General features: G+C 37.0%; 2 protein-coding genes across 3 annotated transcripts; one reads left to right on the top strand and one right to left on the bottom strand.

Annotated features, from left to right (window-relative positions):
• Positions 1–2,469: 2,469 nt before the first annotated feature.
• Positions 2,470–16,434, bottom strand: SLC7A13 (solute carrier family 7 member 13). Its single transcript, XM_077771330.1, is given in 6 exon segments — positions 2,470–2,724; positions 3,236–3,284; positions 4,845–5,202; positions 11,357–11,488; positions 15,758–15,863; positions 15,865–16,434. Coding segments are annotated over 6 exon segments (1,470 nt in total).
• Positions 9,609–11,953, top strand: LOC144237591 (uncharacterized). 2 transcript variants are annotated; one of them, XM_077771267.1, is made up of 3 exons: positions 9,609–10,175; positions 10,526–10,621; positions 11,731–11,953. In XM_077771267.1, exon 1 carries the CDS (start codon positions 9,773–9,775, stop codon positions 10,121–10,123), a length of 351 nt encoding a protein of 116 aa, XP_077627393.1. In that variant the 5' UTR covers positions 9,609–9,772; the 3' UTR covers positions 10,124–10,175; positions 10,526–10,621; positions 11,731–11,953. The 2 variants fall into 2 exon arrangements, with proteins under 2 accessions (XP_077627393.1, XP_077627394.1); XM_077771268.1 differs by having other exon boundaries at positions 10,526–10,603.
• Positions 16,435–27,285: the final 10,851 nt, after the last annotated feature.

Raw genomic sequence — 27,285 nt, forward strand, 5'->3', positions numbered from 1 at the left:
AATTTTCCCCAAACTGAAAAAAAAATATTTTCTGTATTGAAAACGCTCATTGAAGGTCCAACATCATCGATGATAATAAAGGGAAGCTTAATTTTTTTCCCCTCATCGTAAAGTTTCAGAAGTGCCTTACCTAGAAATATAATGCTGAAGGCTTTATTCTCTACAAACTTATTGTGTGACTTTTCTACAGTCAAGTAGTTTGTTTCTCATGCTTCTAAACAAGCACTTAACTATAAGCTAGGAAATATCCCAATATGCCTAAGGCATTGTCATAGAGCTGACACTTAAGCAAAATGACTTTTCTTACCTTCCTACTAGCTTCACGTACAAGAAATTGAACAAAGCAATTCAAAAGGATGTCATCTCCAAAACCCCCATCTTTTAGGCCTAATGGAAAGACATGAACAGAGTCACTGCAGCACAATTATTTCTTTCACAACCACATCTTTACCCTAGACAACAAAACATGGCATAAACGGCAGCATCAAGATTCTTGTTTGTCCAGACGCCTGGGTGGCTCCCAGGTCATAATCTCGCAGTTCGTGAATTTGAGCCCCACATCAGGCTTGATGCTGTCAGCCTGTCAGCACAGAGCCCACTTTGGATCCTCTGTCCCCCCTCTAACCCCCTCCCCCACATGTGCTCTCCCCAAAATAAATAAATATTTAAAAAAAAAAAAGGATTCTTGCTTGTCATGAATTCCCAGGGCTCTCTTTGTCTGCTAGGGTCTCTGACATCAGGATCATCATAATCCAGTTCTGGAGATTACCTGGCTATGATCCTTAAGTTTAGTTTATGGTCTTTTGTGAAATACTGATCTTGTTCTTTCAGGACATGTTGCTAATATGGAGGCTCACTGTATGACAGACATCCTGGGATAAATTTTGTGATCCTTCCAGATTGCATATTTTAGCTCCAGCTCTAGCATGCAGATGAGTTGGTACCCACAGAAAGAAGTAAAAACAGGCTGGCCTTCAAGAATGAGCCTGCATGTTATAAGAGACCACACAAACTAGGAATTGAATTTGATAACTAGGAAGACCTCGCTTAGTGGGTTGAATGTTAGCTCCCCTAAAGAATATCCACTTGGAACATTAGAATGAGATTTTATTTGGAATAAGGATCTTTGTGATGTAATTGAGGATCTCAAGATGAAATTGTCCTGGATTAGGGTGAGTTTCCTTTTAAGAGAAAGGAGAAGAAGATTTGACATACAGAGAGAAAAAGGAAAGAAGTTAGAGGTCAAAACGAGAGTGATGTAGCTACAAACTAAGTAAAGCCAAGAATTCCAGCCACCACCAGGGGCTAGGAGAGAGGCATGGACCAGATCCTCCTTGAGGGCTCCCAGAAAGAACCAATCTTGCCAATACCTTGATTTTGGACTTCTATCCCAAATCGATGAAAGAACAAATTTCTGTTTTTTTAAGCTACCAAATTTGTGTTAATTTTTTATGGCAACCAACTCTAGGAAACCAATATACCCTCTCAGAGATATTCTAAACCTGCTCTGCCTAGAGAGAAAGGGAAAGTTCCTCAGGTGTCATCTGCTTTGCCGATTTCATGAAACAACAGTTAATATCTCTAAGGTCCTATTTATACAATAGAGATGAGATGACTTTTAAACTTCCAAGTACAGTTATACACCACTAATTAATTTCCACAATTCACCTGGGTCAAATAGGCAGGTGCCATTAACTGCACTTCAGAGTATAACAAGTAAGCCCCTTGCATAACATCATCAAAGGAATTCTTGACAGATGGCTTCAAAACAGACTCTACTTAAAATAAATATTATAGGAAAGTAAAGCACTTATGGTCAGGAGTGGTACAAAAAGAACTGGAAAGTAGAAGAGATGCTACACAAACATTCTAGAAGGCCTTATTTCCAAACATATAATACATATATATATATAGATATAATAGAAAAAGATATATAATAGAAATATATATATATATGTATTATAGAAAATTCATGCTGCAATTTTACCTTGAAAGACAAATGTTAAAATCCTGGCTTTTTCTACCATCAACCAGTTGTGGAATAAAAGTCAAAAGTTTCCCTGAGAAATTTTATTGACCTGACAGACTTATAGAGGTGATATCCATCCCACGCAGTCTTAGAGTAGGCATGTCTCAAGCCGTGATTTATAGGAAAGACTTAGGAGATTTTGATTGTTAACTTGTATCATAAAATCACCATAAATTCAGCAGTAAAGGGTGGGGTGCAGAAAAAAATGGAAGATATGGGGATATATCATCAATGTATCAAGCCATGGAAACCAAAACAGACCTTTAGTTTTACATAACAATTTTTGCTGATTTTTAAAACTAGGTACTATTATGGGCACTTCTTTATACACTATTTCATTCAAGAAAGCAAGTTACCATGGCCATTTCATCATTAATGTTCCATAATGTGCTTGATCTTTTTTTTTTTAATTTGACGTGCCTTTAGAAGGTTATTTTTTTTTAAGTTTGTACTTCTGACATCTGTTCTTCACCCACATCAGGGATGTAAACATTAAACAGCAACTGTAAATAGCATGTCATTTTCTCAAACCAAAGCAACCTCAATTTGAAATATATTAAAGGTATGTAAAACAAACGTCCACTGAGAACAAAGAGACATGCATAAATATAATGCATATGTGGAGACTTCACCAAAGGGACCAAAACCAAGCACAGGTTGATGGCCATTGTTATCAAAGGTAATGAAAAAAACACCTAAAAAAGCAAACTTCAAAAAATAAAATTAGATATGAAAACCTATATAAAGTACTGCATGTTTATATAAACAAACATAAGATCTAAGTTAATGAAAGAAAATGGGCTAAATTATCTGTGTTTAGATAAATCTTAGTAGTAGAATGTTGAAGACTTTCAACATCAAGGCAATGGTTGAAGGGAATGACCATCTAGTGTTTGACTGTGGAAATAATCATGATCATTTTCTATTAAGATAACCATCTTCTGATCTAGGCAGCAGGAATTCATTAAGAGGAAGTTCCTAAAGCTCAGAAAGTCACAATTTTCCCAAGAAAATATCTCAAGGCAGTGGGAAGGTCATGTCAAAAACAGAGTATCCTCAGACCCTCTGGTTATTCAGGCAGATATTGACTGGTAAATACTATGACTTTATAGGCTCAGTACGTTTGAAAAAAATCAAAACAAAAACTTTGGCCAAGACAATTCTCCCTATTTTTGGTGGGTTTTTGCCAAGCCCTATTCTTGGTACCTGCTTTGCATTAGGATTGTTAAGTGTCCTGCACCAAACATTATCCAGCCTAGGGAGAAAATTCAATAGGCAGTCACACTTGATATACATCTTTAATAAATAGATATGAATCTGTATCCCCAAAATATAACATAGCTGAATTCATATTTATGAAACCCTTTAATTAAAAGGTTATTCTCCTAGGGAATTAATTAAGAATTTCCTTTTGGGGTGCCTGGCTGGCTCAGTCAGTAGAGCATACAACCCTTGATCTCAGGTGGTAAGTGTAGGCTCCAAATTGGGCGTAGAGCTTACATTAAAAAAAAAAAATCTCCTCCTAATTTGTAAAACATCCCTAAGAAAGATAATTTGTCATCTCACAGCTCAGAATTAATTATCAAATAACTGAGGGAAAAGAGCATTCATGTGACACTCAAGACAAATGTTAACTGCTTATATTTATGGTTGCCATTGCCTTTCTTTTTGATGCAAATGTGTATCAAATAATAATATAAATAATAATAACTATCTATGTTAGACTCTGGATTCTTTGCATGTCTTAGCTCACTTAATACATTCCATATTCCTAGGAGGTAGGCATTATTTATTCCCATTTAGTTCTGAAGAAACTGAGGATCAGAGGTGAAATAACAAAATGATCCCTCCTTCCCCATGTATTTTTTTTAACACCTTCTGGAGGCCACCATGTGGCAATAATCATACTATGATTTTTGGTTCACCTGAGTGTCCAGATAGATTATTCCCTGCCCAAGGGCAGGAGCCAAGTCTTACTCCTTTCTGCACCCTGAATATTTAGTAAGGTGCTTAAAATATAATTGCTTTCAATAACTGATACTCAAATATGCAACAATAAGGGTATGACTGGATGGAAGAAGTAGAAGGAGGATGGAAAAGGAAGGTTGGTTATGAGTTAACCAAGGGTGGTTATTGGAACATTGCTTTCTTTCTCCCTGTGTTCTTTATTAAATGATTTATAGTTGGGGTGCCTGGGTGGCTTAGTCGGTTGAGCGTCCGACTTTCGCTTAGGTCATGATCTCGCGGTTTGTGGGTTCGGGCCCCGCGTCGGGCTCTGTGCTGACTGCCAGCTCAGAGCCTGGAGCCTGTTTCAGTCTGTGACTCCCTCTCTCTCTGACCCTCCCCTGCTCACGCTGTCTCTCTCTCTCCTAGAAATAAATAAAAAATATTTTTAAAAAAATGATTTATAGTTTACGTTTCTTATATTTATTTGTATGTGCTAAAAGGCAAATACTCCAAAGGGAGTGTTTCGGTCTTGGCTTTACTCCACACAGCATGAAGTTGGGCAAGTAACAACTTTTCTAAACCTGTTTCCCCATTTGTAAGAAGGGAATAAGAGTAGTATCTGCCTTTGGTATTACTGAGAGGATTAAATGTGATAAGCCAAGAAAAGCTTTTAACATGAAGCCTAGCACACCTAGACTATTCTGATAATCAGAGAATCAAGGCCACTTTTCTCCAATAAAAACTAAGACCAGATTACCTCTACGTGCATCACAATTTGTTAGTAGTAAAAGGATCTACCCATATATGTTCTGAATATAGTCTTCAAACATGGTTACAGTATATTTTATTTCACACAGAAAAAAAATACCTTGTAAGGTCTAGACTTGGCTCCTGGTATCTCAGTTTTAGTATTCCTATCATTGATGATGAAGACCAAATAAAAACTACAAAATAAAGATAGTTTATTGGGTCAATGAGGTTTGTTGAGACAATGGCAATTGATGCCTTAGTGACAAATACTAGCACCAATATAAATGGAGAGGAGTAAATATTAAGCATATTAAATAGCAAAGGCAGTTGGCCCTCTTGGGCAGCCATATATGTTACTCTTGATGATTGAAATACATTATTAAGAAGGTTGCTAAATATTGAGGCAGAAATACTAAAAGGAATAACTCATGTTAATGAGGGGATTACTCCATCAGTCCACGTGATAGCGACAGCATCTGCAGAAAAATAAGAACACACAAAAGGCAATGTATTAAAAACAAGAAATTAATGATAAACCTTTAAAGATTATCTCTAAATGAAGGCAGGAAACTCAAAAGGGAATTAAGAAAGTTAAATTTTGTTTAATTTCATTATTTGTCTTACATGTACCTAACACCATATGCATGCGCCCATTTTAGTCCTGTCACACTGTATGGTTACCATCTCATTCATCATCCCCAAAAGACCAGAAACTTCACTTCTTGAGGGCAAGGATCATTCATTTTTTTACTATAAAGACATGTACTTCAACAAGTCTCAGAAATACTGTTTAAGCTTTCAATAACAATTATGAAATGAATGGTTGAATTGATGATTGCTAACCTATTTTCTAAAACTACAGATCGCTAATAGTTGCAGTCAGAGTCAAAAAAAAGCAACATTGCTGACACAGGAAGGAGCCTTACAAAGGCTCCATGTTGTGGTGCAATTTGAAATACTTAATAGAAATTTAAAAATCAACTCTGTAGACAGAGAAAACAAATTATGCATAGATTAAAACACTCAACACATTTCGGTGTTTGTCTAAACTATAGACCAGTGGTTCTCAGTCAGAAGTGATTTTGCGCCTCACAGATCTTTTGGCAATATCTGGTGGCATTTTTTGGTTGTCACAAGTGAAGAACTTGTGAAGAGATCTTATATTATAAACACTAACTCATTATAAGTCAGTAGATAAAAAAAGGTACCAATGAAGAAATGCACCCACTGTTTATGAGAAACTGAGTCCAATTCGTATTATGTAGATATAAGCTAGGACAGATCATTTAGACACAGGGAAATAAGTTCTCAGTGTCCTTGACAGTAGGTGTCCTCTGGGGCTTTGCCCTGGCACTGGCGTTGCCTCTAAGGAATCAACATAATGACTTATAACAAATATTAAAACTTTTTCAATATGACAAAATTAAGTTAGCATCAATGATTCGTCTTAAAAATCTCTATTTTTGAACCCATTTTAAACAGCCTTAGGTGTGTACTCGCTTCGGCAGCACATATATTAAACAACGTTAAGTGCTATTTTCACCTTTCTCTTTAGTGCTCTTCTACAATTTTAGATCTTCTTTTAAAATATTTCCTGTCTCACTTATTGTTCGTTTTAAATAAAGTATTATTGGTTGTTCCTGCTGGACACATATACCTCCACACATTTTCCATTTTCAAACACATCTCAGAAATACTTCTCCCCACTAGTAAAGCCCTTGTCCTTTGATTTCCTGACATTCATTCTACAAACCCAATTGGTTATAATTAGAGGAAGTTTTAGTTCAACTCTGCTACATAATCTTTAATCTCTATTCCACGAGTAATTTTTTCTTTTTTATTCTTTTTCTCATGTCATTTATTTTCTTTTATAATTTTATTATATATGCTTTTGATAAGAAGTAAAATAAATAGCACTGAAGCACATAAAGTAAAAAGTAAATGTCCTTCTCCTTACCAATCCTTCATTCATGCAATCCAGATGTAACTACTGTTAATATCTTTTTGGATATTCCTTCAGAAATTTTCTATGCCTATGTAAGCATTCGTGCAAGGTATGTACCTGTGTGTGTGTGTGTGTGTGTGTGTGTGTGTGTGCAGGCACACTTAGGCTTGCTTTGTTTTTACTTTCCAATATACCTTGATCATATTAGTACATACGCATCCATCTAGTTATTTTAAAGAATTCTCATTATTCCATTACATAACTGTAAATTAAATGACTTACCAATTGGTGGATTAAAATATTTTTTTAACATTTATTTATTTTTAAGAGATAAACAGAGCACGAGTGGGGGATGGGCTGAGAGAAAAGGAAACACAGAACCGGAAGCAGGTCTAGCCTCTGACCTGTCAGCACAGAGCCCTATGTGGGGCTCGAACTCACGAACCATGAGATCATGACCTGAGCAGAAGTTGGACACTTAACTGACTGAGCAACCCAAGCACCCCAGTAATACATTTTTAAATAAACAAATTATTACAAAATTACCCTCCAAAATGATTACCTCAACTCACCAGTAAGTGATTCTGACATTTCCATTTTCCTCTCAAAATTCCTAACCACATTTGATTGGCCAGCTACCTGCAGGCTGCTTCTGGTCAGGAAAACCTTCTTAGCCTCTGCTCCCATACAATTTATTTGCTGTTTTAGAGTACCTCTTCCTATGACAATATTCTCTAGTTTTAAAGATAACACGGGACCTTCCAGAATACTAAATGGGAGCACCCCCGTCAGCAGTGGTTTAGCAGGACTTGAATAACATTGAAGTCCTCAAGCTGAAAAAGCTGAGAACCAAGGCTTCTCATTATGATATTTCCACACACCCCATTCTAGAGAGACATCCTTCCCACTGTGTTGTAAAATTTATTTAAAATGATGCCCTTTTTTTTTTTCTAAGAGAACAATCAGCAAAGAAGCAGGTCAGAGCTCTAACACTAATATAAACAAAAACAATACATGATTAATAGCACTGGTGTTTTCTCCATATAAACCACAGAGTCTAATATGTATCACAGCTTGGTATAATTTTTTTCATCGTTCGTCAAAGAAAATGTAGCACCCAATTCACACCACATCTTAGATACTTTACATTCCTCTGGAACTTTTCGTATCTTTTAAATATATTCATTTGATTGAAAACACTCCTTAATCCTTACATTTCCTTAATTTAGGAATCTATTTCCTTTACTTATAATTTATTTCTTTCACTATATAAATTATACAGTTCATTAAAGAAAATTTGGGAAATCCAGAAAAGAACCAAGCAAAAATCACCACAATATCATTCCAAGAGATCTCCACCATTAACTATTTACTTTCTGTTTTATATCATAATATAGATCCTGCTTTTCCATCACTGTTACATTATAAACATTGCTCATTTACTTTAAGTATTCATAACAAAATGGTCTTTGAAAACACTCAAAATGGCCTATTATACGGATTTCCCTAAATTTTTTTATTTCAAATTTATTGGATACTTTGGTGATCTTTAATTTTTTGCTCTCATGTGTAATGCTATGATGGTTGTTCCTCTACATACATTTTTCATGTATAGCTCTAATTATCTTCTTAACTTAAATTCCTAATACAACAGAAGATAGGTATTTGAGGGGCTCCTGGGTGGCTCAGTCGGTTAAGTGTCCAACTTCGGCTCAGGTCATGATCTCACGGTTCATGGGTTCAGCCCTGCGTCAGGCTCTGTGCTGACAGCTAGCTCAGAGCCTGGAGCCTGTTTCGCATTCTGTGTCTCCCTCTCTCTCTGACCCTCCCCTGCTCATGCTGTCTCTCTCTCAGAAATAAAACATTTACAAAAAAAAGAAGATAGATATTTGAATTCAAGAAAATTATTACAGAATCTAAACAAGGTCTGAGGATTATATTCCTACAAGAGTAAGCACTGAAAACCAAATTACAAGCAACTAAAGTCAAAACACTTCATGGGACTTCCACACGTGTGGAACAATTGTGCCACCCATAAAATTGCTACCACTATTAGGACACACCAGAGAAGATAATCATTATTTTTTAACAATGTTTATTTATTTCTAGGAGACAGAGAGAGAGAGAGGCAGCATGAGCAGGGGAGGGTCAGAGAGAGAGGGAGTCACAGACTGAAACAGGCTCTAGGCTCTGAGCTGGCAGTCAGCACAGAGCCCGACGCGGGGCTTGAACCCACGAACCGTGAGATCATGACCTAAGCGAAAGTCGGACGCTTAACCAACTAAGCCACCCAGGCACCCCTATTTTTTAACAATGAGTATGACCAGAGCAGTGGCAGTCATAACAAATGCCAGATTCAATGAACTGTAACATCTGGGTCACCTGACCAACAGCCCTGACCATATCCATAATTAATTTTATAAATTTATTCTCTACATAATCAAAGTAGTTAATAAATCACTACTTGTTATTGTCTAATTTATCAGTTTGTTCCCACAAACACTCAAAATCTTGATCATATCTAGTGTACAGGTCCCTATGAGAGCTAGACCATTGTGACTCAACACTGATACCAAGTATATGACAGCTTCCTGAATGGCAGTAACACAAGGATGCAGGCAAAGTGTGTTAAGACTTTTATATTAAACCTCTCTTAGATTTACCTTCAGTGCCTCAAAGAGTTACCAAAACAGTAACTGTGGAAGCACAGACGGTGTGTAAGAGGCTCCAAACAAGGCCCCAGGCGGCCCGACTGATGAGCTCTAGGTAAATAAATGTTCACTGCCCCAGCTGGTTCTCTATGACCAGGAGACCTGCTTTTGAAGAACCTTCTGGAATGCTGTATTTAAGGGGAAGTCCTTTCAGTTGGTATGAAGTCTCTTTACAGCCCTCAGCCTGTGTGGAAAACACCTTTGTTAAATCCAGGCCTCAGTTGCTCTCCCCCTGGAGCAACACCGTCTCTCCTGACAACAGGCGACACACTTTGAGGTCTGTGACCCTAAGCATTGCAGGCTTTGGGGCCACGAGTGTACACTGGTTTTTCTTTGTGTGTCCAGCAGTCGCACGTACCAGTCCCTGGACGAGATGTACCCGGCCTACAGATGTCAGGCCTGAAAGAAAGTGTCCAATCCGTGGTTTTCCGCATCAAGCCTCCTAATCACAGACCCTCACGAAGAGCGACGTGTGGAGCTGGAAGGTCTGCCGCGCAGGAGACGACGCTGGCCTTGCAGAAAAGCGAGGCTGAAAAGCTTGGGGCACCTTTGAGATCGTCCACAGCCCCCAGCTTGGGAGCCCTTTCCAAGACTGAGCATCCGCGAGCGCCCTGCGAGAGGCTGCGCCAGCGAGCTCGTCGTGGCCAGACAGCCTCCGTCTCCTCAGACGTTCGCTTCGACTGCCGGGAAGTTCCTTGCTCCGCTGTCGCGTCAGGACCGGGTCTCAGGGGCGACGCGTGACTGCGCAGCACGGTGACACGGTCACCCAGGGCTGAAGGGCTCGTTGAGAAAGGTACTGCTCTTCCTTTACATTAATCAGAAAACCTCTCTCTCTCTTTTTTTTTTAAATGTTTTTTATTTATTTCTAGGAGAGAGAGAGAGAGAGAGAGAGACAGCGTGAGCAGGGGAGGGTCAGAGAGAGACGGAGTCACAGACTGAAACAGGCTCCAGGCTCTGAGCTGGCAGTCAGCACAGAGCCCGACGCGGGGCTCGAACCCACGAACCGCGAGATCATGACCTAAGCGAAAGTCGGACGCTTAACCGACTAAGCCACCCAGGCGCCCCACTCTCTCTCTCTCTTTTTTTAAATCTGTGTTCACAACCAGTTTTTTATTGGCCGTAACGGACCGTCTCTTCTTGTAGAGATCGATTTTGGCCAACGCGCGGCAGTTGATACGGATGCATGTTTTACGCCGAACGAGAATATGATCTTAGTTGCTTGTAAGGAATTCTGGCATCGTACGTGCATTTTTGTAGACTTGTTTCTGGACTTACAATTACATACTTAATCACGTTTCTGTAAAATTGAAATAAAACCAGATCAGCAAAAAAAAAAAAAAGTGCTACTCCAAAGAGTAGTCCTAAAGGTGCTGGATGATAGTTTATGTCAGAAGATTATTTCATATTTCCAATATGTTCAGGGCCCCTTTGTCACCATAAATTTTAGAGTAATTTATAATAAGCATTGTTATGTTACATATTAATGTTATTAATTATATCCATTAATTGACCCTAACATCTACCCTTTTAACGGCTAACGTCCCACATTTCAAGTTTATCATTCCTTATGTCACCTAGAAGAATATTTATAAAATCATTGTTGTAAAAGTTGTGTGGCGTTTTTTTGTAAAAGTTTTAACAAACCTAAGCACTAATTATATACTGTCACTCTGGTGAAGAAAGATCACTGAAGGGATTCAAATATTTTGAACCTAGTCTGCATCGTATATCAGCATTATAGATATTTTTCCATATCATCAGAAATATGGTTTTCTATATTATCATGCTTAAAAATATAAAACTCTTTCCTAAGCCAAATCATACTCTTTGCCCCTTTTATTATTTTTGAAAATTACAAGTTGACTGTCTATATAAAATAGTGAAAAGCAAACAGCAGTCTGACTGGTACTTACATATACTAAAAGGAATAGAACTGTCATTATTATTTTTTGCCTTAGTCACTTGCATACAAACCTGAAGAAAGAATTTCCCTGGGTGTGAGAACAGTCAGGCAGGAAATGTTAACCAGCAGATAAATGATAGTCACCAGAGGTAATGCAGTAAATATGCATCTTGGGATTGTCTTTCTGGGTTTCTTCAGCTCCCCTATAACATATAAAAGAGCAAAATAACAATTGGTAAAAAAATTATGTCTTAAATTTATCTTTAAAACTGCTTCCTGCATTACCAGTGGGGTTGACTTCTTCTTAGCCACCCTGGCCACTACCACACTTAATCATACACATAGACACAAACACATTGATGAACTGCTACACACCTATCTCCTTTCCTAGATGATCTTGGTGTTAAGTGTGAAAAAGGAGAAAACTTCTTTCTTTTCCTTACAGATGATAGCATTTCTGAAGAAAGTCACAAGACTGAACATCAAAGATGAGCCCATAGTACCCTGTATGGTTTGGAGACTACCTGTGTCTTCAACCCCATCTATTAGGTACAAGGCACTTAATCTGGGTAGTGGAATACAATAGTAAGCAAGAACAAACAAAGTCTAACCTCAAGAAGAGCTATGTATGAAGTAAATAATCACATAAATAAAAGTTATAACAGTGACTGTGGTAAGTGTCCATATGAAAAGAAATAAAGGGCTACAAGAATATATAACATGATAAGTTGATGGTCTGTGCTAATTGTGTCATAGGTCTACAGGTTTCAGTTTTTCAAAAATGTCATGCCCCCTATACCCATACTCTCATGTGGAAGTTCTTTTCCTTTCCTAGCTGCCTGGTTGACCCTTAATCTTCTTTCAGATTTCAGCAAAATTATGACTTCTTCTGGGAACATAGGAGGGAAAGCTCTCCTTGGCTAGCAAAACTGTCCTATTATAAGTTCTCGTAGTAGGGTGCTTGGGTGTCTCCGTCAGTTAAGCGTCCAACTGTGGCTCAGGTCATGATCTTATGGCTCCTGTGAGTTTGAACCCCACATTGGGCTCTCTGCTGTCAGCACAGGAGCCCGCTCTGGATCCTCTGTCCTCCTCTCTCTCTGGCCCTCCCCTGCTTGCTCTCTTTCTTCAAAAGTAAACATTAAACATATATATATTATATAATATATATATACACATTCTCATTGCATATATATAAAAAGTAAAAGGGTCAGTCATAAGTTCTCTTTCCCTGTAGGCTTGCCTTCCCTTTATGTCAGTATTAAGTGCAAAAAAGAAAAGAGATCATGATTTAGCATCATAGACAATGGGTTTTCTAGGATAGTCTTATTCTCAAATATTGTTCCATTTGTCACAGTGTTTTCTCCAATTTTGCCATTCTCCGAGAATTATCCCTGACATAAAGAATTGAACATTAAAGTTCTGAGTATATAATGTGACTCTGTGTCCTTACAGCTGTTGGCTGGTAAGACCTCTGACTTACTGGAAACCGATCATTGCCAGTACACAAGATTCCTCTCAAGAATTTGAACCAAATGTCAACAAAACTTAGAGAATCAGGAAAAAGCAACATAATGATGGGGAAAAAAAGAAAGGTGGCTGATGGCTCTAGTTTTTAAGTCCTAGAGCTTCCCTATCTCCTGTTGTTCCTAAAGATTGATTACTCAGGTCTTCCTTGAAATACGGTTTTCTTCTTCCAGCAGATTCCTTTTTTATTGTTTAAGCCACTGTGTGTGGGTTTCTGTTACTTAAAGCCAAAACCCTCTGATTAATAAATACCCTTCCTTCATATATGTCAAATCTGTTTCATCTGCATCTGCCCAGGGGTAGAATATAATGTCCATGGTGTATACTAATATGAGCTGATTAAGCACTTGAAGAATAAAAAATTAGAAAGTTCTCATTTAAATGCTTCCTGAACCATTTACTACGTGTGGGCTTCTGGACAATTTATTGAACTACTAAGTTTTCAATTTCTTTACCTGTATATTGGGAAGAATGGAAAATATAGAGACAATAAAATTCCAACCAAATGCCTAGCACTCAATAAGTTATTAATGACTATGGTTATTAGTCAAAGGTTTTGAACAGGCAAAAAAGGCAACTTTTAGGATTAACTATACTTTCCTCTGGGCCTTTTACTCTTTTTTATTATGTATTAGATTTATAGAGAGAAGGTAAGGAATATAACATAACATAACATAATTCAAGGTTATAATGGCCAGACAGTGAATATCCTTGGTCTTGAACTTAGAGGATAGATGTTCCTACAATGTGCTAAGTCAGCTGACTACATATCATCTTTTTACAGGTAAAAGAGTTACTTAGAGCTTAGCTATACTTAAAGTTTATTAAGTAAATTAACATCCCAGCATACACTGAAATTCCTCCACCTTTGTTTACTGTCAGCTGCTTGTGAGGAATTTTATAATAGTTTATAGGTTAGTAAATTTTGTGAACCTATTTTCAGCAGAGAAAAATTATCCAGCAGTGAAACATCTTTGGCAATGGTACAAGATGAATAAAATCGAAACCAGAGATATCTCTTCTAACCTTATAAGAGAGAGAAAGACGAAGTGAAAGAGAGGAAGTAGAGCTAATTATCCTAGTTTTTTCATTTGCAGTGGCACATTTAATCGCAAGCTGTGTAAGAGGGTAATCTCATCCCAAAGCTTTATTTTCTCAGTGCTTCACATTTTAACTCAGTACAGACTGACTTCCCTTTTGCATCCAAAGTTCACCAATAACTTCTTAGTGAAATGACTTCTGCTCAATTCTCAGCCTCCTCAACTTTTGGAAGCATTTCACCATGTTGAATATACCCTCTTCTTGGAACATATAGTGATTTTCTTTTATAATTCTCTAAACTTCCTCTGACTTCTTCATTGTAACTTCTTTCTCCACCTACCCTCTAAAAGCTAGTCTTCTCCAGTCATCTGTCTCTAATCCTATGCCATTTTGTTCTACTTCTCTTTATATACTTGCCTTAGTAATCATATCTATTAACCAGCTTATCAGATGGAAACCATTTTCAGTCACCCAAAGTTACATGCTGTGTCTTGTATGCACCTGCATACTTCTGGTTTCCACAGCTTCATTCATATTTTTTTTGCTGGAATTTTTTGAGTTCAGTGAAACTTGCCACCTTTTTGATGACACAGCTAAAGGTGATTTTACCATCTACTGAATTCTCATAGTAGCCATAATGTTCCCTGTATAACCACTTATTAAATACTATCATGCCGTTATCTGTAAGCACAAAAATTATAGTGATTTTAAGTCATAATGACCATTTTTCAGATGAAGGAGAGAAAAAAAAAAGGTAAGCCCAAACAAGTAAAGATACCTGCCACAGTTCATAAGTGCCACAGGTCAGACCAAAATCTAGATATTGCCTCTTCCATTAGACTTTAGCCTCTTTAGAGTTAGGAGTCCATATTATTCATCTTAAGGCATTACTACAGGGTTTCAAAAATAGTCAGTGTTCAATAAGGTATTTGCTGACCAAATTATTTAATACATAATGGACACATCAGTGACTCAGGGGGTCCTAAGATTAAAGGAAATACAGTATGTGTTTTAAGAGTAGAGCCCACTTCATATTGAAAGGTTAAGGAAAAGAACTGGTAAGAAGGTTGAAATTGAAAAAAAATTAATGAAATGGGGAAGATCCCTTAGGAGGTGAGAGGGAAAGGATAGAGTTCAAGGGAAGAGACATTTTATTTTGTTTTATTTATTTTTAATTTTTTAACGTTTATTTATTTTTGAGAGAGAGAGAGAGAGTCCAAATACAGGGGCAGAGAGAGAGGGAGACACAGAATTGGAAGCAGGCTCCAGGCTCCTAGCTGTCAGCACAGAGCCTGATGCAGGGCTTGAACTCACCAACCGCAAGATCATGACCTGAGCCGAAGTTGGATGCTCAACCAACCGAGCCACCCAGGCACCCTTAGACTGACTTGTAAAATGAAGAGAGAAATCTTCTGTCTTGACATTGAAGGAAAGAGCATTAAATCTGGCCTCAGAGTAATTTGGTGCATCTATGATTCTCTTCTCTTTAAAAGTACTTCAGAGCATAAGTGTGTCGCACCCACTCACAACACAAACACAGTCTGGCATTGGATCATTCCTGGATTCACAGTTTCATGGGAGGGAACTATTTCCACAATCCCAAAATTCATCCATTAACAAAAAGTAAACTAGTTAACATGGAAATCCCCTATTTATGGTCCCAGAAAAGAAAGTGGAAGAAAAGTAAGTCATTCAACAGAATAAGCACCTTTGAATGAAGGGGAGAAATCATTAAGACTGTGTGATATGTGCAAGACTGCCATTTTCTGACTCAATTTAGAAAGAATAAACATTGAATCATCATGTATTTAAAGCAAAACTCAAAATATTCAAAAAGAAAGTACATTTCACATTGCGTGCAGTAAGTCATGACTAGAGATTTTCTTTCTCAATGAATTGTTAATTACCTGCTATACATGTAAAATATTCCCCACCTGCAAAATATCCTCGGAAAATGGCTTCTATAAACTCAGAAGCTTCTGGAAACTCAATATCAAAAGAATTCTGGAATCTTTTCTACATTCTCCTTCCTTCCTCTCACCAGCAGCATGACTTCATTCAGGGAAATAAGGCCGAGTATAACCATTTTCAGTACTAGCCTGGCTGTCTGAAGCCAAGTCACCTCTTTCACACCATGAGAATTCAGAATTCCCACGATCCACAATACGGCCAGCGCCAGACATTTCTTTGGCAGCTTTGGAGCAGAGCAGCTGGGATAAAAAGTCTCGATGCTGTACTCAGCAAGGAGTAGGGCTTGGCTGGCAGCTAACCCTGGCACCAGAAACAAGCTTGTCCAGAGACTCAGGAAAGAGATCAAGTTGCCGAAACATCTTTTGAGAAAATAGTAGTGAGCTCCACTGCGTGGGAAGGTTATACTTATTTCTGCTGAGCAGAGAGTGTTCATCATGGACAACAGCTCACAAACAGTCCAAATACACAAGGAGACCCCCACATTCATGCAAGAGTATTTCAGTACCTCTTTGGGGGCCACAAAAATTCCTACCCCAATTACATTAATTATTTAAAAACTTGTGCCCCAGCAATATCCAAACATTCTCTTAAGTTGTATCTTCTCTTTATCCATTGTAATTGAAGCATTTTTTAAAATATGAAAATGTATATAAATTATAATTTTTAAATCTTCCTGCCCATAGTTCTGGAAAGGATATTCTTAGATTCTCTGAAATAGAACAGTTCTGTCCTTTTTGTTCCTCCTTAGTAAATACAGCCTATTTTCAATCATTAACAAAATATATGTGATGCATCCAAGTAAAATAGTGAAAGTTACTTGGAAGTGTTTAGTTTGACTTGTTTCTTAATTATTATCAAAATAATACATTCAAACGGAAAAAAGGAATTTCAAAAAACAGGGTATTACAACGAGAAAAACAGGGTTTTGCTCTACTTCACTCCTTCCCAAACGCATTTCGAGTTCTTCCCTCTGGAAACAACCATTCATGTATGGTTTTAGTTCTTTTTGGTAGTTGCCTCCATAACTCTAAATAATATGAGACTTTTATTCTTAAATAACTTTAGAAATCATCTAATGATTTCCTCCCATAAACACTGAGGAATTAGCTCACTAACTTTCTTATTACTTAATCTTCTTCTTCCTTCCATTTTTAATCATCAAGCTCTCAAGACACAAAGTATTTAGTTTTCATCAGTCTCCTGGAAGCCAATTAACAAGGTGGAAAAGTGAAATACTCTGCATGACAAGACTGTCCTTTAAATAGCCGCCATTCTCGTAGCCTGGGTCACATTCAGAAAGATGTGACTGGGAAGTACAGGAGAAAGTCTGACCCCACAGAAAGAGGGATGGAAGTTTCTGAATATCTGAGCAAGGCCTGGGCCTTAGTAGCTCTTAGGTATATTGACTTTACAATGCAAAGCATTGTTCCGAATATCTCCAAAGCCTTATAAGCTCGGGGCACACCCCCGGCCTTGGAAGTAAATTATTTCCCAATTATCTTTTAAGAGTAAATGAAAATGAAATTATTTATGTTTTTCCTATTTGTGGCTATTTTCTGGCAGATTGCATCCAAGAAAATCCACTCTGTATGGATCTCAATAAATACCATCAGATCTCCTCCCAAATGAAACCATGCCTCTCATCCTATACCACAGAGCAAAGACCTGGGGGTGAGGGAAGGATATCAGAAAGCTCACCTTAAGACAGAAGCAAAAAATGAGAAGTAAACCAGACAGAGAGACAAGTACTACATGATTTCACTTATACAAGGTATCTAAAATAGCCAAATTTATAAAATCAAAGACTGGAAAGGTGGTGGCCAGGAGCTGAGGGAGAAATGCAGAGTTGTTAATCAACAGTCATAATGTTTAAGCTAAATAAAATGAATAAACTCTAGAGGTATGCTGTGCCACAGTATACCTGTGGTCAACAATAATGTACACTGAAAATTTGTTTAGATGATAGATTTCGTATTAATTGTTCTTATCATAATAAAATGTTTTTTAAGTAAAATATAATTTAACTCATGGGGGGAAAAAAAACACAAAGTAGAAACAGGAAGCTGACTTAGCCAATGTCCTGCCCATCAATATCCCATCTACCTATTGTTTTAAGGAGAGACAGTGAGGGAATCCATTACCCATGACCTGAATCTCACAGCAGGAAAATAAGACCCAAGGAAGAAACATTGTCTTCAAATAGGAGTGTAGGAGTTCTGTAGTATATCACTTTGGCTAAGCTGAACTACATTTCCCAAATTTCTCAGATTGGACCATCGGGACAATTCTTTTATGAGATTTGAAGTACATAAGTGTAACAGCAGTTATTTTAATAGTTAATATTGACAACGAACCCCTCCTTGACCAAACTTGAGTCAGGTTCTGTTGAGCCCTCTTCTCAACTAAGCTGCATCCCTGGCCTATTAGTTTAACAAGAATGCCCATTCCTTTGATATCTAATCAAGTTCCTCTTTGTTATTTTCCATCCACTGTCGCCCAATTGGCAGAGTCCTTAGCTGTCTTTGCTACATTTGGGGTTAAGCTCAGTTCTAGACTGAAGTCTCTCTTTTCCTTATTGCAGTAACTTGAATATAATCTGTTCTGCCATTTTTTTTTTGTCCTGCCATTTTTTTAAAGATTTTATTATTTAACTAATACCTACACCCAATGTGGGTCTCTAATTCATAACCCTAAGATCAAGAGTGGTGTGCTCCATGGACTGAGCCAGGTGGCCCTGTCCTGCCATTTTTAGTAAGCATTTTGTACAATTTTTCTGTTACAACTTACATTGTTTTCTATATAATAGCCTACCTCTTTGCTGTAATTATCATGTATCTGCTGGCTTACTTCATTGGTGAGATGATGGCCAAGCCTTCCAGCACTCCACCTTCACCAAGATCTTTCAGCTTCTCCAACTTCAGGTGTGTATTTAGCTCTGTGATGAAGCACCCCAACTTCTGCAATATAGCCGCACCATCAAGGTTAGTGGTAATGAGAACTGACACAGATTTCAGTTCATTCTCATGGGCTCCAACTCATGCCTGCATGTTCCACCCTGTTCTTGTTTTCCCTTATTTTTACACTCATCATTCCATTTGGATTACTTGAACTTCAACTCCCAGCAGCTCCCACAACTGCATCAAGTCAAATCTCTATAGCAAACAAATACATGTAATAATATAGGTATGTGATTAGATAGAGAGATTCAGATATAGACACAGCTAAAGATACATAAATAAATAGATACAGATGTAGATGTAGATAAGTAGGCAAAGATATACATATAGATGTTCTAATGGTTCTGTTGCTTTAATGATACAAAGAGCAAAAGACTATGCCATTTCATGCACATTCCTGGAGTTCTACAATATTTAGGTATGTTTGTGATTCTAAAAATGAAGAATGTAAAACAAGAGACTTGGTCTGGGGTATAAATCCCCATTTTGGCTTTCTCAGGACTATCAGAGATTCTCCAAACTCAGGGGAAGCACTCTTTAAATAGTACCCTTGGTCTGAAGGGAATATACTTAAAAATTCTGTGTGGAATTACTATAACAAAAGGGAAAATATCCAAATCATCCAATATTAGGCTCACTGACATCACTTTTGCAGTGCTCAAAGGAGTATCATCCACATAGCATATATATAAGTGAACTCAGCCATTGAACAGAAATTCTAGAAAGCTAAATGATAAACTGCCATGATTGTGCCTTCTTACAAGTAGCATAAGAAATAGGAGACTGGGAATCGCAGAGGAGACATTTTGAAGGACATTCAATTTTACAGTGACATGCCACCCTGAAGAGCTTTCAATGTCATTACTTTTCATCTTTATTGTTCTTTTTCTATAATTGATCCACTAAGAGAAGGTCTGTCGTGATGGCAGATCAAAAGGTGTCAGTCTTATTGAGTGTATATCATATGCAAAAAAAAAGCTTATGGAAGTTAAGGAATATATACAACTCATGTGCCTCCATTCCTATCTTATTCCACAGTTCATGATCGCAATGTCTAAAGTATAATTTTTGTAGCCCTGACTTAAATATAAATATGATATTGGGGTACCTGGGTGGCTCAGTCAGTTAAGCTTCCAACTTCAGCTCATGTCATAATCTCCCGGTTGATGAGCTTGAGCTCCACGACTGGCTCCATGCTGACAGCCACACAGCCTGCTTTGGATCTTCTGTCTCCCTCTCTGTCCCTCCCCCACTTGTTCTCTCTCTCTCTCTCTCTCTCTCTCTCTGTTTCTCAAAAATAAATAAATATTACATATATATAAGTATGTATATATATATATATAAATTTGTCAAAATTAACCTTTAGTTTAGAAACTAATCCAAGATGAAGAACAATCTGAGGAGAATTTATTCAAGAAAAGCATCTGAACTTTGTGGATTTTTTTTTAACATGGCTTACTCCCATCCTATGGAGGTCAGAGGAAATGGGATGACATATTTAAAGTGCTGGGGGGTTGAGGGGAAGACTATCAACCAAGAATTCTACATCCAGCAAAATATTCTGCAAAATTGTGGGAAAAATTAAGATACTCCACTGTAAACAAAAGCTAAAAGAATTCGCAATCATTGCTTCTGTCCTAATGGGAGCCTTTCAGTCTAAAATGGAAAAACACTAGAGAGTAACTAAAATCCACATGAAGAAATAGAGTATCAGTAAGGTAACTACATAGATAAATATAAAAAAGCAATACAAATGAAATTTTTGTAGCTTTTTTCTTCTCCTGTCTGATTTAGAAGACAACTGTATAAAGCAATTAAAATAAGCCTGTATTGATGGTCTTATCATGTATAAAGATATAATTTGTATAATGATAATATCACATAGGAGAAGGGAGGAAATGGAGCTGTATTAAAGCAAATTTCTGTATACTATTGAAATTAAGTTAATATTAATCTAAGCTAGATTACTTTAAATTAGGAGGCTAGTTATAAAACTGAAGGCAACCACTAAGAAAATAATTTTAAGAGTAAAAGAGGCACAGTGTGACCCTGGTATCTGAGCAAGGGTGGAGTAAGGTAATCTGACCTTGCAGTTTCCTTCTCTCTTCCCTTGAGGCCAACTTGAGCTTTATCTCCTTCAATGGTCAAGAGAATGCGGGCTAAGCCTTGGAGCCAAGGAGAGCAACAATGGAGCAGAGACCATAGAAGAAGTTGTAGGGTGTGTTTGGCATCCCCCGTGATGGTAGTGACTTCCCAGATGTGCTACACCCACAGATGCATGGTAAAATATTTTTTAAAAAGAGGGAGGAGGGAATTTAAATGGTATACTAGAAAATATCTATTCAACACAACAGAAGTCAGTAATGGAGAAACATAGGAGTAAAAAAGATATACAGAAAACCAAACAAACAGTGAAATAGCATAAATCCTACCTTATGAGTAGTACATTAAATGTAAAGAATTAAATGCCCTGATCCAAAATGCAGAAACATGTAGAATGGATTAATAAAAAAAACCTCATGATCCAATTATATATACATATGTGCAGTCTATTAAAACATGTTCTATTTAGGGGTGCCTGGGTGGCTTAGTCGGTTAAGCGTCCGGCTTTCGCTTAGGTCATGATCTCATGGTTCGTTGGGCTCTGTGCTGACTGCCAGCTCGGGGCCTGGAGCCTGTTTCAGAGTCTGTGACTCCCTCTCTCTCTGACCCTCCCCTACTCACGCTGTCTCTCTCTCTCTCTCTCTCTCCTAGAAATAAATAAAAACATTTTAAAAAAATAAAAAATAAAACATGTTCTATTTAAAAAAATAGGTTAAAAGTAAAAAGATAGAAAAAACATGTAATATTAACAGTAAACAAAATAAAAGGTGAAGAGGCTGTACTAATAAAAGACAAAACAGACTTTAAGAAAAAGTTGCTACTAGACAGGAAAGACATTTTATAATGATAGAAGAATCAATTTAGTAGGAACAAATAATAAACCATAAACACCTAACAACTGAGTCCCAAACATATGAAACTAAAATTGATAGAATTAGAGGTAGAAACAGAAAATTCAACAATAGTTGTAGAGTTCAATATTCTGGCTTCAAAAATTGATAGAAAAACTAGAAAGAAAATCAGCAAGAATATATACCACTTAAAAAATATTATCAACCCACTTGACATAACACCCATTAACAGCAGAATACAAATTCTTTTCAGCCACACTTGGAACATTCTTAGAATAGATCATATGTTAAGCCATGAAATAAGTATTAATAATAAAAGGATTTGACTCACGCAAATGGAGTTAAATTAGAAATCAAAAACAGAAGGACACTACAGTAATCAAGACTGTGTGGTATTGGCAAAAGAATAGACAAATAGATCAAAGGAATAGAATAGAGAGTCCAGAAATAGACCCACACAAATATAATCAGCTGATAGTTGACAAAGAAGCAAAAACAATTCAATGAAGAAAACAATTTTTTAAACAAATAGTGCTGGAACAATTAAACATCCAAATGCAAAAAAAAAAAAAACACACAAAAATCCAGAGACTCTACACCTTTCACAAAAATTAACCTCAGGAGAAAATATCTGTAAATCACATATCTGATAAGGAACTTGTATCTAAAATATACAAAGAATTCTTTTAACTCATCAATAAAAAAAACAAACAAGTAAAAAGTGAGAAAAGAGGGGCTCCTGGCTGCCTCATTTGGAGGAGCATGCAATTCTTGATCTCGGGGTTGTGAATTCCAGCCCCAAATTGGGTACAAAGATTACTTAAAACTATAAATCTTAAAAAGAAAAAAGTGAAAAAAGAACTGATCAGGTATCTTATCAAATAAGATATACAGATGGCAAATAAGCATATGAAAAGATGTTCCACATCATATGTCATTTTGGAATTGCAAATTAAAATTATACTACACACTTATTAGAATGGCAAAAATCCAGGGCACTGACAACACCAAATGCTGGTAAGGATATGGGGCAACAAGAACTCTCATTCATTGCTGGTGGAAATTAAAAAACTGGTACAGCCACATTGGAGAAAATTTGATAGCTTGACAGTTTCCTAAAAAACTAAATATTGGCCTACCATATGATCCAGGAATGGTACTCTTTGATATTTACCCAAATGAATTGAAATCTTACCTCCACACAAAAATCAACACATGAAGTTTTATTCATAACTTATATAACTTGGAAGCAACCAAAATATCCTTCAATAGGTGACAGAATAAACAAAGTGTAGTATATTAATACAGTGGAATATTACCCAGTGATTAAAAGAAATAAAACATGGAGAAACCTTAAATGCATAAGTGAAAGAAGCCAATCTAAAAAGACTATATACTGCATGATTCCGACTATATGACTGCTATGAATTTAAGTTACTCTATGATATTGCTGGCTCAGCATCCATTTCCTTTGCCAAGTGGCCTTCAGAGGCTTTAAACTGACATTAGACCCTCATGCAAACACAGGCCTCAAATAACAATCTGCAAAGTCTCAAGTAAATTTAAGTTCCTGATATGACTTCTCCAACAGCCCCTGTGATAAAGTCTCCCCTGCACCTGGTACCCCCTTTAGATAAGACATTGTGTATCTTATCAAAATCCTGTTGTTTTACTGTGAATGACCAACCTGGCCGTAGCCTGGGAACCCCAAAATACTCCACCCATGGACCTTAATAAAGGCCTGTCCCCAGGTCCTGTCACGTTCTTTCTACACTCTGCCTTGACTACTCCATGTGGTCCCTCAAGGCATGCTGTGTACTTCCTCCAAGGCCTATGAGTGATAAAATTTTGTCTGTTTAAATTTGTCTTTTTATTTTTTTTGTTTTGTTTTTAGAAGACTTCACACCCAGTGTGGAGTCCAATGTGGGGCTTGAGATCAAGACCTGAGCTGAGATCATGAGTTGGATACTTAACTGACTGAGCAACTCAGGTGCCCCCAAACTTCTCAATTTGAATTCTCTTGTGGTCTTTTGTTGAAATAGGGCTCACCATTCAACACCACAAGACTGTATGTAACAAATATTAATTTTACAAAGTTATAACAAACATTCTGGAAAAGGCAAAATTACTGAGTCAGTAAAAAAAAATTGTCTCAGGAATTTGGAGGGGAAAAGCTACATGGGGTGGGGGGGATATTAGATTAGAACTATTTGTACCATACTACAATGGCAAATATATTTGTAAAAACCCAAAAGATACCTGAAACTAATGTAATACTATGTGTCAATTAAAAAATTAAATAAAAAAAGAGAAGGGGCACTTGGGTGGCTCAGTTGGTTGAGTGACCAACTCTTGATATCGGCTCAGGTCATGAACTCACAGTTGTGAGATCAACCCTACATCCGGCTCTGCACTGAGCTTGGAGCCTGCTTGGGAATCTCTCTCTCCTTGTCTCTCTGCCCCTCCTCCTCTCAGTCCTCACACTGTCTCTCAAAATAAATAAATAAACTTAAAAAAAAGTAGGATGTACAACACAAAACAAACCCTAATATAAACTATGAACCTTAGTTAATAATAATGCGTTGGCTCATCAAGTATAACAAGTGTATCACACTAATACAAGTTAATAGAGAAAACTATAGGAAGGGTGGGAAGGTGATAGGTAGAGGAAGTACAAGGGAACTATACTTTCTGCTTAATTTCCTGTAAACCTAACACTGCTCTAAAAAATAAACTCTATTAATTAAATAAAGATTACAGCATCAGGCACCTGGGTGGCTTAGTCAGGTAAGTACCTGACTCAATCAGTTAAGAATCCCACTTTGGCTCAGGTCATGATCTCATGGTTCATGGGTTCGACCCCTGCATTGGGCTCTGTGCTGACAGCTCAGAGCTTGGAGCCTGCTTCAGATTCTGTGTCTCCCTCTCTCTCTGCCCTTCCCCTGCTCACACTTTGTCTCTCAAAATTAAAAATAAACATTTAAAAATTTTTTAAAAAAGGGGTGCCTGGGTGGCTCAGTCAGTTATGCTTCCAACTTTGGCTCAGGTCATGATCTCACAGTTTGTGGGTTCGAGCCTGGCATTGAGCTCTGTGCTGACTGCCAGTTCAGAGCCTGGAGCCTGTTTCAGATTCTGTATCTCCCTCTCTCTCTGACCCTCCCCTGCTCATGCTGTCTCTCTCTCTTTCTCTCAGAAATAAATAAAACATTTAAAAATTTTTCAAAAAATTTTTTTAAAAGTACAGCAAAGTTACTAGATAGAAAATCAATATACAAAAATTAGTTGTATTTCTATATATGAACAAAATTAAGAACATAATTTCATTCACAACAGCACTAAGAAGAAAAAAATTTAAGAATAAATTTTACAAAAGAAGTGCAAAACATACACTGAAAATCATAAAACTTTGCTGAAGTAAATTTAAGAAGACCTAAATCAATAGAGAGAGGCATTTTGTGTTTATGAATTAGAAGAGTCAATATTGTTAAGATGGCAATTCTCTCCCAAATTAATCTATAGATTCAACACAATCCCTATCAAAATTCTGTAATGTGATAGAGATGTTAATTCTGACTACAATGGCAGTCATATTAAACTATATAAATATATCAAATTAACATGTTGCACACCTTAAATTGACACAATATTATCTGTCAAATACATATCAGTAAGAAAAACTTCCAGTAGGCATTTTTTTTCAGAAATTGACAAGCAAATCCTAAAATTTGTATAAAAATGCAAAACACCAAAAATAGTCAAAGTAATTTTGAAAAATAAGAACAAATGGGGCACCTGGGTGACTCAGTTGGTTGAGCATTCAATTCTTGATTTTGGCTCAGGTCATGATCTCATGGTTCGAGAGATCAAGCCCTGCATCAGGCTTCATGCTGACAACATGGAGCCTGCTTGCTATTTTCTCTCTCCTTCTCTCTCTGCCCCTCCCATGCTCATGTGGTCTCTCTCTCTCTCTCTGTCTCAAAATAAATAAACTTAAAAAAACTTTAAAAAAAGATAGAGTAGTCAAGACAATCTGGTACTGGTATATAGACTTGTAATTATATAGATTATTGGAACAGAATTGAGGACTGCAAAATAATGCTTTCTATTTTAGTCAACTGATTTTCTTTTTTTCACAAAGGTTCCAAAGCAATTCATTAAGTAAAAGGATAATCTGTTCAATGAATGGTGTTGAGACCATTAGATATCCACATATGAAAAGATTGACTTAGACCTTCATCTCAGACCATAAACAAAAATTAACTCAAAATGTATCATATACTTGAATGTAGGAGTTAAAATAATAAAACATTCAGAAGAATATATAGAAGAAAACCTTCAAGACCTTGTGTTAGACAAAGACCAAAAGCATAGTTCATAATAAAAAATAATTGTTAAAATGGACCTCACCAAAGATTAAACCATTTGCATTCCAAAGACACCATTAACAAAATGAAAAGACAAGCAATAGATAGGAAGCAATTATTTTCAAAGCGCATGCCCAGTGAAGGACATACACCCAGAGTTTACAAAGAATGCTCATAACTCAATACTAAGAAGATAGCCCATCAAAAATAGGCAAATATGTGTACAGACATTTACAAAACAAGATACATGAACAGTTAATGTAAAAATGACACAAGAAAATTCGATACTGAATAATATTAATTATTAAGGAAATACAAGTTAAAACCAGAGGGAGGTATCATTTCATATCTAGCAGAATGGCTATAATAAATCAGGCAGACAAGAACAAGCATTGTCAAGGATGTGGATAAACAGGAACTTTCCTACATTGCTGATGGAAATGTAAAATAATGTAGTCATTTTGGAAAACAGTTTGATCATTTCTCAAAATGTTAAACATTAAACTACCATTTAACTCAGCAATTCTACTCCAAAACCCAAGCAAAATGAAAATATCACTACAAGGACTTACACAAAAATACTTATGGCAACATTTATAATAACCAACACGTGGGTGCCTAGGTGGCTCAGTCAGTTGAGCCTCCAATTTTGGCTTAGGTCATGATCTCATGGTTCATGAGTTCGAGCCCCACATCAGGCTCCCTTCTGTCAACATAGAGTCCACTTTGGATCCTCTGTATCCGCTCACCAGGTATAATGCTTGCACTCTCTCTCTCAAAAATAAACATTAAAAAAATAACCAATCAGTTGCATTTCTATACACCAATAATGAAACAGCAGAAAGAGAAATCAAGGAATCAATCCCATTTACAGTTGCACCAAAAAGCATAAAATATCTAGGTGAAAAATCTATACAATGAAAACTACAGAAACCTCATGAAAGAAATTGAAGAAGACATAAAGAAATGGAAAAACATTCCATGGTCAGGACTTGGAAGAACAAATACTGTTAAAATGTCATTAACAAAATGTCAGTACTACCTGGGGCACCTGAGTGGCTCAGTCAGTTGAGCGTCCAACTTTGACTCAGGTCATGATCTCACAGTTTGTGGGTTCGAGCCCCACACCAGGCTCTGTGCTGATAGCTAGCTCAGATCCTGGAGCCTGTTTCGGATTCTGTATCTCCCT

This window comes from Crocuta crocuta, unplaced genomic scaffold (genome assembly GCF_008692635.1).
Source record: "Crocuta crocuta isolate KB4526 unplaced genomic scaffold, BGI_CrCroc_1.0 scaffold235, whole genome shotgun sequence".
Taxonomy (NCBI): domain Eukaryota; kingdom Metazoa; phylum Chordata; class Mammalia; order Carnivora; family Hyaenidae; genus Crocuta; species Crocuta crocuta.

Excerpts from the sequence above, each read along its gene's own strand:
- LOC144237591 (XM_077771267.1), top strand. The coding sequence starts at position 9,773 with ATGTCAGGCCTGAAAGAAAGTGTCCAATCCGTGGTTTTCCGCATCAAG.